Raw genomic sequence first — 12023 nt, forward strand, 5'->3', positions numbered from 1 at the left:
CCCTCAGGAACTACGTGGGCGGCCAGCCGGCCGCGCCTCTCCCGGCCGGCACCTGCAGAAACCTGCCCGGGGTTAGGCTCCGGTCTGCCAGCCGTTGTCACTGACTTTAGTAATTCGGTGCCTTGAAAATTCCAGAAAACCCACGTAAACGGAGAAGGGCCGCATTCGATGTTAGTGGGGTACGGGAAGACGGAAGGACAATTCTGGCAAGTGAAAGCGGAACCGCTTCCTGGTTCCGGGCTCTAGGCCCCTCCCCGCCTGGGCGGGTTCCATTCGTTGTCCACCTGTTCTGGTTACCGGAAAGGACAGAAGTCAGGAGGGGGAGGGTACCCATTACGGAGAGATTTTCAAACCACATTTTGGATTATTCTTCATAGGGTAAATTTCACTTCCTGTAGTGTGGATTCAGTGCTTCCCAAACACAAGTCAACCTCATTGCCATGGAATCGGTTCGGACGCGGCGACCTTACAGGACAGGGTAGAACTGCCCTGGGAGTTTCCGAGACCGGAACTCCATGGGACTAGGGTGACCTTGCAGTTAGCAGCCCAATGCCTTGCCCACGACACCAGCAGGACGCCTGCTTCTCAAAAGGCGATTTGTTTTCTGTAGCTTGTCAGTTGTTAAATAGCCCGCCAGTGATTTCGGTTCTCGGGGTCCTTTATTCATTCCCTCAGCAGGCAGGGCAGAAGCCCCTGTTCTGTCCCAGTCTGCAGGTCAAAACCACCAGCTGCTCTGCGGGAGAAAGACAAGGCTTTCTACTCCTGTAAAATCTTGGAAACCCACAGGGGCAGTTCTGTCCTATAGGGTCGCTGTGGGTCGGATTAAACTATGGGGAGGGGGTGGTTGGTTTAGGTAGTATAGAACTTTTAGATCAGAGACCATGTTTTCTTTATCTGTCCAAGACCTAGCACAGTTTGTCTAGCACAAAGATGCTCAATGAAAAATTCCTATCCTGTCTGTAGCCCTGGTTCCTGGATGCTGCTTATCCCATATTAGGAAGGGGTGGGCACCAGGATAAGTCCCAAGACCTGGGAGGAGTTCAAGAAAATGGCCATGCACTGTCTAGCCTACTTGCAAAAACCACCTTATTCCTAAAATGACCCCCAAGTCACTCGGAGATGAGGAAAAGTACAAAATTGAAGGAGAGGAAAGGATAGGGCAGGTACTAATGAAATTATATATACATAATTCGTACCTCTCAGTATCCATTAGCATGTTGACACAAATGAGGTCATATAAATGGGCAAATTTCATCAATCGCCTTCTGGAGTTAGTGATTGGAACTTTACTTAGAAGATTCCCTTTGCCATTTTGTACCTCGAGAAAGGATCTGGACCCTGGGCTAGTGCTCTTCTACCATAGAAAAATATCAAAATATCAAAATGTGAAGTTGTTTTTAGTGTATCCTCCACCTTGGTCTACACACTTCAAAGGGCAGCGTTTCTATTTCTCTAACCCTTCCCAAAAGAATTCTGCAGCTCTTCAATGGACACATCAAAATGGCCACTGGACATCCCCAAGGGACTAAAAGCACATTCTTTTTAGAGTTTGGGAAACAAGAAGTAGTCTGATGGGGCAAGGTCAGGGCTATAAGGTAGATGCGGTGAGGTTTGCCAACATAATTTATGTAGGCTGGCCATCATTACTTGCATAGAATGAATTGCCATGATGGGGATAAAACTCTCCAGTGTACTTTCCTTGGCCTTTTCTCACCAACAGTTTCCAATTTTCTTAAAACTGCTTCCTCTTAAGTCCTTGTAATCACTCCGCTCTGCAAGAAAAATCTATCAAAATTTACACGTTGGGTTTCCAACAATCAGTTGATGTCTTTGCCTTGGAGATACCTGACTGAACAAGATCCCCTCAGAAGCAATTGTTTTCTTTTTTCTTTTTTAATCATTTTATTAGGGGCTCATACAACTCATCACAATCCATACATACATCAATTGTGCAAAGCACATCTGTACATTCATTGACCTCATTACTCTCAAAACATTTGCTCTCCACTTAAGCTCCTGGCATCAGGTCCTCATTTTTTCCCCTTCCCTCCCCGCTTCCCCCTCCCTCATGAGCCCTTGATAATTTATAAATTATTATTTTGTCATATCTTGCCCTGTCCGACGTCTCCCTTCATCCACTTTTCTGTTGTCCGTCCCCCAGGGAGGAGGTCACTTGTAGATCCTTGTAATCGGTTCCCTCTTGCCAACCCACTCTCCTTCTACCCTCCCAGTATCACCACTCACACCCATGGTCCTGAAGGGATCATCCACCCGGGATTCCCTGAATTTCCAGTTCCTATCTGTACCAGTGTACATCCTCTCATCTTGCCAGACTTGCAAGGTAGAATTCAGATCATGATGGGGGGGATGGAGGGGAGGAAGCATTTAGGAATAGAGGAAAGTTGTATTTTTCATCGTTGCTACATTGCACCTTGACTGGCTCATCTTCTCCCATAGACCCCTCTGCAAGGGGATCTCCACTGGCCAAAAAATGGGCTTTGGGTCTCCACTCTGCACTCCCCCTCTGCTATAGTTTATTGTGCCAGCCTGGCCGATAAACACAAGTAGGATTAACTGAAGGGCAGAGGGATAAATGGCTCGGTGAGCCTCACCTTGGTTGTTCTGTGCCTCAGTTTAAAGGGGTACACTACCTGTGGGATGCCTAGCCTGTGGACTGTGTCGCTATAAGTTGAGGTCCCTTTAAGCCCACACAATTGGAGTGTTCATCTCTGGAGCTGGGGACCAACAGTTGATGACAGTTGGGGACCTGCCTTGCTGTTTGCTGCCTGGATATATATAGCCCAGCTCTCTCTACAGAAGGGGACTGGCAACTCTCAAGCCTTAAAGGACTGCTAGTGTCTCTGCTTTATAATTTAACTGTTAATTTCTTGTATTATCTATCTGTATATAATTTAACGGTTCATTTCTTGAATTATATATCTATCTTTATAAATATATTTATATATAATTACTAGCAATCTGGTTTGTCTCTAGAGAACCCTGTCCAATACACCCTCTCATTCACGATGGTAAGATTTTTTTGTTCTGATGCCTTATACCTGATCTCTTCGACACCTCATGATTGCACAGGCTGGTGTGCTTCTTCCATGTGAGCTTTGTTTCTTCTGAAGTAGATGGCCGCTTTTTTACCTTCAAGCCTTTAAGACCCCAGACGCTATACCTTTTGATAGCCGGGCACCATCAGCCTTCTTCACCACATTTGCACCCATTATGCACCCATTTGTCTTCAGCAATTGTATCATGGAGGTGTGCACCCAATGATAGGATTTTTTTTGTTCTTTGATAACTGATCCCTTAGGCACCTCATGATCACACAGGCTGGTGTGTTTTTCCGTGTGGGCTTTGGTGCTTGTGAGCTAGATGACTGCTTGTTTACCCTCAAACTTTTAAGACTCCAGACACTATATCTTTTGATAGCTGGGCACCATCAGCTTTCTTCACCACATTTGCTTATTCACCCACTTTGTCTTCAGCGGTTGTGTTGGGAAGGTGAGCATCACAGAATGCCAATTTAATAGAAGAAAGTATTCTTGCATAGAGGGAGTATTTGAGTGGAGTCCCAATGTCCTTCTGCTACCTTAATACTAAACCTATAAATTTAGGCACATAGATCTATTTTCCCATCATCATATATAAATATATTTATATATGTACATGTCTTTGTCTAGACCTTTATAAATGCCCTTTGCCTCCCACCTCTTTCTTCTATTTCCCTTGACTTTCCTCCTGTCCCACTATCATGCTGAGTCCCCACCTGGGTGTCAGCACAGAAGCAATTGTTTTTATTGGGGTTTTTGTTTTGTTTTGTTTTAAGGCTCTTGAATGAGACTAAGACAAGTGTATTATGAGAGAACTTATCAGCAGCCATCCCCTAATCACAGAGGCAAGTTTTAAAATATTTGAGACAAAACTATGCACGTATAAACAGGAAGCCTACTAGCAATACTTTTGACTTACCTTTGTATTTTCTTATCATCCTCCAGCTTCTCTAGGACTTACCTATGCCTTAAGGGAAATACTGTCCCACCTCTGTGGCCTGCTCTTTTTTGAAGGCTATCACAGGAACTTTGCATAATTCAATGTGTTCTCAGGTCTAATTAGGCCATTCTGTTTCACATGCAGTTCTGTCTTCCCCAAGGTGTCTGTGGGTCACTAGAAATATGCCTTGGGAATGGATTTTGGTCTTGTCAACAGCGAAAGAACTATTCAATACTGAGGTACTTCACAGAACTAAAATGGTTGATTCTGGTCTGAATCGGACTCCATATTGTCCTAGCCCTCTGCCTTTTGTCCAAAATAACTTGTTCTGTAACATTCTGAGGTGGCCCAGCCAGATTATTGGAGGAATAAGCTTTGGGGTTCAGGGAACTGAGAGTAAGGTTGAATACGCCCAGTAGATTGAATGTATGAGTCAGCTTGGCAGGACCACAATTCTCAGTGGCCTGGCAGTTCCGTAGCAAGTACGTGTGGCAGTTATATGATGATGCCTCATGAAGTAACCTCATGTGATAAACCAGGTAGGGAATTATGAGTGGGATGCAGCATCCTCCTGCCTCTCACAGCCTGGATCTAATGTAAAGGGAAGGGAGTTTGTGGGGTAAGGCCTGCAACATCTTACAGAATAGAGATCAAAGGGACCTACCACCACCGAGAAAGAAGAGCTGGTCGTGGAGTGTGGCTTTTGGACCTGGGGTCCCTGCACTGACAAACTAAGAACCAGGAGGATTGATGCCAAGACACATGGAGATCTCCAAGGAAAGCCAGATCTACAGATACTGAGACAGACATTTCTGCAGTCAAAAAACAGTAAGCCTTCTCTTACAGCCCCTGCTTCTGCACTTCACCTACACTGTGAGAGTGTTTGTGAAAACTGTCCACTTGTGGCATTTATGTTAAAGTAGCATGAGATGACTGATTGATGCCCAGCCAATAGAAATTCTTGGTAAGTGATCATTTTGGTTATCAATCAATCAAATGTACCCCATATTCTTTCTCAACTCTATAATGAGTTCCATGTAGTTGAATCTAAAAAGCAAGTGCCCTTCTGCCCCAACTGCCGAATGCCACTCTGAACTCTCATGTTGGTGCTTCTTGGTTTGCATATATTTGAATCTAAATAAAGTCTTATTTTAACAGAAAGTTTCATTTTGAACACAGCGCACACTGCCTGGAACCACTAGTCTCTCCCTGCCCTCAACACTTGCTGCGGAGACCTGCTCAGAAAACCCACCAGTTTCTCCCAGGAGCCATCAGCTGCCCCCTTGCTCTGCCAGATTCTTCTTTCCTACGTACGTTTCATCATATTATTTATGATATAAATTGTTTCCGCAGATAGAGAATGGACGTTTAGAATTGCAAGGATCGCTTCGTTTACCCATTCTTCAAAGTCGAACTCACGTTTCATCTCCCTTTAGTTTCCCGGCTGCTCCAGTTGGAAATTTCCTTTTCACTTCAAATACATAGTCGCTCTAGATCTGCATAACTAACTGATACTTAGTCACCTTAAATCACCTTCAGCCTCAGATGCCTCTCACACAGCAATTTACTAAAGAGGCGCTTGAGGTCAGGGAACTTATTATAGACTTATATCCATCCCATTGTTGATGCAAAGGAAATGTCCCTGGATTCGTTGACAAAAACTAAATGAATCATTTGTATTTTTAGCTCTCTGCCCCATCACCTTACCTCTAAATGCAGTTGTGTGAAGTGAAGGCAGCTGTAGATGCTTGGGAAGATGGGCTTTATGTATTTGTGTGTTCCCTCTTGTTTATAATCAGCCTAGGGGCAGAGTAAATTCTGGATGGCCCTCATCTAGCCTTCCAGTAATGCGTAACTTCCTTAGAGTTTACAGAGGGGTTCATATCCTTCCAGTAAGTTTTTGGGGTTTTTTGCTTAAACTAGCTGGAAGCAGCTTCTGCTCTAGGCAACTAGGAGAACCTGACACAACACAACAGAGACTACATACAGAGACACACCATAAAGAGACTACACGCAAAATAAAGGAAGAGCATTATTTGCACTCTGTGAGCATCCTACTTCATTTAAATAAACCAAATTATTTTCTTTCCTTAAAGAAATGTATGGCTTTCAGGTGCTCTTTGTGGAAGAAAGTATGTTTGGGACCTAGCTAACACTACCATGAACAATCAACACAAGAACTGAAAAAAAAAATCTTCAAAAATTGGGAATAAGTATTTTCAAAACTATATTTTACACACCATTCCTGATACCATCTATATTGAGGTAAACAGATAAACAAGTATAAAATCTGAGAAACATGTTCTGCATTGAAGATCAAAGGTACCCTTACTGACTCTTCACAGGGCAGGTGAGTTTTTGCATGGATCTACCTAACATCCTTGTACACTCCCCACTGAACTGATGACTGGGCAAACGGGGTCTCGGTAAGTCAACTATCCCATTCATTAATCCATCTGCCCATCTGTGCTAGGTGAGGCAATGTGCTGATAGTGGAAACAGCCAAATGATCAAGAACTAACAGTGCAATATGAAATCACACTGCACAGGCAAGAGCAAAACCTTAGAGCAGTTCCTAAATACCTGGAGGAGTGAAAGCAAGGCCCCTTCAAGGAAGTGATGTTTGGGCTGGGACTCAAAGCAAAAGGGGAAGCATGCCCAGGGCAATGCAGTTTCAGCCCCTAGTCCAAAGGACAGCAAATTGCTCCTACTTTAGTGAGGGGGGAACTATAATAGAGACAGTGATAACCCCTCCTGGGCTGACTAGTGACAGGGCAAAACCACAGTACAACTCAGAAACATAGGGTGCCTACCTAGAGGTATGCAGCACCTAAGGACATGATCCCTGCAAAGCTTTAATATCCACCCCCCAAAAATCCAACTTTGTCATCCACCCTGTTCCATGCAGTGACCTTATGTAGGGTATTTTAATGCCTCCAAAAAGATCCTTGGACCTCTGGTAACACAATGGGTTATAAATGAGGCTACTAATTTGAAAGTAAGCATTTCAAGTCTACCAGCCAATCCAAGGGAGAAAGACGAGGCTTTGCTGCCATTAAAGATTTACAGCCTCATAAACACAAAGGGGCAGTTCTGTCTGATGGAGACTTTATGAGTAGGAATTGACTAGATGGTAGTCAATGGGAAGAAGGTCCTTAAAATCTTAAAATTTTGTGGTAGAGTGGTTAAAAAGGCCAAAGACATTTCTGACCAAATAGCATACAGTCCCTGATTCTTATATGACCGAATCTTTTAAGTCAATAGATTTCAACTCATGTAGTAAAATTCTACTTCATTTACTAAGTTCAACTCTTGACTCACTGTCATCGCTGAATCACAGCGACTCTACGGGACAGGGTAGAACTGCCCCTTTGGGGCTATGAGACTATTTATGGGAGGAGAAGACCTCATGTTCCCTTGCAGAGCAGCTGGTGGTTTCAAGCTCAAGGTGATTAGCTAACATGGACCCACTACGCCAGCAGGGCTGCTCAACTTAGGAACCAGTTAATACCAAATCCCTCTTCAGTGGCAGAGGAAGGGTTCACAAACAAGGGTAGTTCTAAGACTCCCTGCGTTACATTTGTCATCTAAAACCTGTTCTTCAATTTGACTCTGTTAGGGACAGGCATCCTGAAAGATAAAACTACTTCAAAGTGACTTTTTTTTCATAAAGGAAAAGGGAGACACTCCAGCATGGATCTGCCTGCATGACAATAAATAACTCAGTGGTACAGGTGACTGTTCCATCTCCCCATTGACTGTCAAGTCCCAATTGAAGACTTCCAGAAGTCTGCGGGACGCTGAGCGCTTTCTTACGCTCACTGCTGCCAGCTTAAGAAAGAAAAGCACGAAGGGCGAAGAGCTGCCGCTTTATGCACCGTTCTTTAAAGAGCAAAGAATACTGCCTGAAAAAAATAAATACAAATCTTCAAAAGACTGCTGCCTGAATTTATTATGGGGTTTTCCTCCCTAACAGAGGCAGTAAAAAGGAGAGTGTGAAGGCACAGAAAGGGATCGTGAAATCCAGTGGCGTTAATTCCTCATGCAACTGACCCTTCTCAGCATGCCATTCTAGAAACCTCCTGAATACAAAACAGAACTCCTGAATCATCACATGGCACCACCATTGCTTCCCTTAGGCCTTTCAAGAAATGACCTCCCAAGTTCATGTCACAAACTCCATGGGGCTTCCTACATGACAGTACAGCGACAGAGCCTAGAATGACTACGGAATTACAGCAGAGTCCTGCTAGCTCCATCTGATGTCTTTTTCAGCTCCATATAACAGGGCAAAGGGCATCGCCACATGGACACAGTCTACTTCACAGTGATTGACACACACATGTGGATGACCTGAGGCACAAGCTGTGATTGGTCCTAAGAAAATGAAAGGTAGAACTGGGTTGGAAACCCACATCTCCTGACTTCTGGTTCTTATTCGGCCAGAGCTGAGCTGCTGATTTTATGCAGGATACACATCTTGGACCATTCTGGCGAGTTGCTCCGGATGCAGCATGATTTGTTAGAAGGTATCCATGGAATTGGTACCATGCTCATGGGAAGCTTCCCAGCACAGCATTATGTGAGGTCTGACAACCAATGTCAGGACTGCAGGCTAAGATGCCTACTAGAGTTCTGTTTTCAAAACTCTGGGGACAATCTGATCATAGCCTTTCCTCTTGGTTACATTATAAGATAGGAATTTAGAGTACTGTGTCAACAGGTTCTCCCAGTAGCAGTTGATGTCATCCATCCGCAAATGGTTGATAATAAATTGGTTTCCCCTAGGAACAAGATAGACACAAACACTTTAAAATAGCATTTAGTAACAATAGCCTATAGGTGAGTACTTACATTTGAGCGTCATGCAGTGAGGCCCAGAGTATAGGAATTAACTCAGTTTGTCAATAGCCACCATGTTGACAAACATGCATTTAGCAAGAGAGATTTCTTTTTCTTAAAAAAGTACCACTGCTCAAAAGTATTTCTTAAGTAACTGCAAATAGTTCAATCTACTTCTAGAAAGACTGGACTTGAGACATATGTAAAAAGTGCACACATGCACACGGGGGTACCCACCAAAAAGCCCTGGAATTACACTGGGTGGAAGTGGGGCTTTCTTAGCACACATTTTTCCCACTAGGCGAGCATCAAGCAACTCACTTTGAGTTAGTGCAGTCAGTGGCATCACCTGGGAAGGTTCTCTCTGGTCACAGTGAATTTTTTTCATAAAAGCAGTTTGGCTCGAGCCTCATTTTTTGTGATGGCCAATTTTGTTTCCATAAATAAATGATCGGGCATGAAAGGACAGTAATTTGACAATGTAGAAGTAAGGGGAAAAAAACAAGGGATGCTATCAGCCATCTAAACGGTTGAGTTTGAAAAATGTTTCCAAGAATGCAACTGCAGATTTGACAAATGCATTAGGTGTAATGGAAAGTACTTTGAAGGTGATAAGGTGGTCTTGTAAAAAAAATGTAAGTACATAGCTTTGAGAAAAAAATTCCATTTTGGGGGGTTACTCCTTATTTGTATATATATGTATGTATATAGATATCCCCCAGAATCGCTGTCATTTGAAATTATCTTTGTGTAATGAAGAACCCCCCAAAAAATAAAATAAAGAACTATCTCCAATGGTAACAATATTCAGATAACTTTTGCTAAGGCAAAGTAAGAATGATAAAGTGAAACAGGAAAAAGGAACAGAGTATACCTTTCAGCAATTTCCTGGGCTATATTATCGTTTGCTTTTACAAATTGCAACAGCTCCCTAGAATATAAAGGAAAAAAACACGTTAATCTCAGAAATATGGACCAAGCTCATTAATAATAAATGAGAAAGACCAAAGGTTGGAGTCTATGGTTAATCATGAGATATGTTAGTGATGAATTATTTCCTTTCAGCAGCGATATCGGGGTCCTCAAAGGACAAAATACAAAGTTCTACACACAGGCTAAAGACAATCAGTTGTACATGTGGGAAGTGTTCCAGGTACACAACCAAAGTGGAGAAAAAGTCCCCTCCTCTCCACATTCCTCAAGTGCCCCACAGAAGAGGGAACCTGGGCGCACATTTCAGACTCACCTCTTGCGAGACCCTCTCATCCGGAGAGGAAATTTGCTTTGCTTCACTGTGGTCAATGCTCGCTCTAGATCTGAAAGTCTCTGTGCTGACACAATACGAGCAAATGCACTTAGGTTTACTCTTCGAGAGATTGGAGCTTTCACTCGTCACACTGCCTGAACATCACATTTGTTACCAGTATTGAGCACTCTTAGCAAATTAACCTGCACCCTACTTGGATAATAATAAGAGACTACATATTTGTGTCAAAAAGGAAAAATAATAAGCTTCCAATAAAAATGAAAAAAAAAAACTATCAGAAGAAATGACTCAAATAGTTGGGAACATTTAAGCAGTGTGGGGCAGAGCAGCTTACTGGACATTAGAGAGATCTGTTTTGACAGGGATGTAGTGAACCCAGGGCTTCAGTTGTGGATAGAAGAATTCCAGCCACTCCTCGCCAACATGAAAAACAAGTGAGCCACACAGGAAAAGGTGTTTGAACCGGAAACTTGCAGCTACACCCCGGAAATTAAACAGATACCTGGGGGGAAAAGAAATGCGCTTGAAATATATGCCTGCTACCACAGACATGGCCTTCCCTATGCCTCCTTTTCTCTTCTGCACTCCCTCACCCTCTTTCCATTTTCAACCTTTTTTAAAAAACATTTTATTAGGGGCTCATACAATTCTTATCACAATCCATACATATACATACATCAATTGTATAACGCACATCTGTACATTTTTGCCCTAATCATTTTCTTTCAATTTTCAACCTTTAAGGACACATTAGTATGCTTCTTTGAGGTCTCCCCAAACTCCTTACTTTTCCACGCTAGGTTACAGGTTATTCCTAGAGAGGAAATTCAGGGTGACAGGGAAAGGGAAAACCTCCACCCAGCAGAGCTGGTGGAATCAGGAGCTGAGGTGCTGGGCAAAGAGGACATCAGGCCGAGGTGGCTCTTTTTCCACAAGCTGGTCACTGCTGATTGTCTCTTAACTAGGCACAGCCACCCAAAGCCTTGCATTTCCTAGAGTATCCTATCTAGTCAAAGGCACCCCTGGCCGGCAGACAAACCTCAAAGCCAGGAGAGGAGTTGGGACATTTGGTCAATCTCCAAAGAAATGCCCCACGGGACAAAACTTATCTTTAAAAGGGGATATTTTCTTCTAAGACGATGGGTTCACCTGATTGCACTTTGCTCTCCAACCAGTTCCTTTCATCGCCTGGACCCCACACTGTTCAGGGGAGTCAGCATCCATCTCTGTGGATCCCCCACAGCCTGGTTTTACTTATTCATCGCAGTCCTGCCACTTACTCACAGTGACCCCATGAGTAGAACTGCTTCTTGGGATTTCCTTGGTTACCAACTTGACAAAGGCCATTTGCCAGGTCTTTCATCTGTGGATCCACTGGTGGCTTTCAACTGCCTAGGGCTGGGTGAGCAGCTAATTGCAAACCATTTGTGCCACCGCTATTAACCTGACTGAATTCACCCAACTGCAATGGGATTTTTGTTTAAAAATAATAATTTATTCATGGTAAGCCATTACCTGTTTTGATTAGTATCGTGTCCGCACCCTGTTTCATTTTCTCCCTTCAGCCTTCAGGAACTCAGGTCCCAGCCTCGTGGACCAGAGGCCCCCTCACGACAACTACTACATGAATTACGGTAACTTTCATACATTCAGTTTGACCCCAGCAAAATTCGCTTCCCCAGGGAAACTAATTCAAAGGCAATACGGCAACCAAGAAAGGTGGGAGCCCTCCGAGTCTTACTTGTATTTGCAATGATCCACAAGATGGACGTCTTTAGCAGCTGGCTTTCCCAAGGTATCCTGGAAGTGAAAAGGAAGTTACCAATATAGGGAAAACAGCACCTATCAAAGGCCGCTGTACAGCAGGCACTATGCTAAGCATTTCATCAGCGTTTTCTCCTTTCAGGGTCCCGGG

General features: G+C 43.6%; 1 protein-coding gene and 1 long non-coding RNA gene across 3 annotated transcripts in view; one reads left to right on the top strand and one right to left on the bottom strand.

Moving 5' to 3' along the window:
- LOC142439847 (uncharacterized) lies at window positions 1–9553 on the top strand. 2 transcript variants are annotated; one of them, XR_012782879.1, is made up of 5 exons: window positions 1–170; window positions 4642–4963; window positions 5179–5309; window positions 6345–6425; window positions 7619–9553. It is a non-coding gene; the product is annotated as an uncharacterized LOC142439847 (long non-coding RNA). The 2 variants fall into 2 exon arrangements; XR_012782878.1 differs by having other exon boundaries at window positions 7673–9553.
- The window catches only part of POGLUT1 (protein O-glucosyltransferase 1), a 24234-nt gene continuing 20142 nt past the window's right edge, over window positions 7932–12023 (bottom strand). Inside the window, exons 8-11 of the mRNA XM_075542475.1 lie at window positions 11850–11908; window positions 10443–10610; window positions 9716–9772; window positions 7932–8783 (exon numbers count right to left, since the gene is read on the bottom strand). Coding sequence (XP_075398590.1) covers window positions 8627–8783; window positions 9716–9772; window positions 10443–10610; window positions 11850–11908 — 441 coding nt within the window. The 3' untranslated portion in view covers window positions 7932–8626. The remainder of the gene's footprint in view (window positions 8784–9715; window positions 9773–10442; window positions 10611–11849; window positions 11909–12023) is intronic.

Source organism: Tenrec ecaudatus, chromosome 2, assembly GCF_050624435.1.
Source record: "Tenrec ecaudatus isolate mTenEca1 chromosome 2, mTenEca1.hap1, whole genome shotgun sequence".
Taxonomy (NCBI): domain Eukaryota; kingdom Metazoa; phylum Chordata; class Mammalia; order Afrosoricida; family Tenrecidae; genus Tenrec; species Tenrec ecaudatus.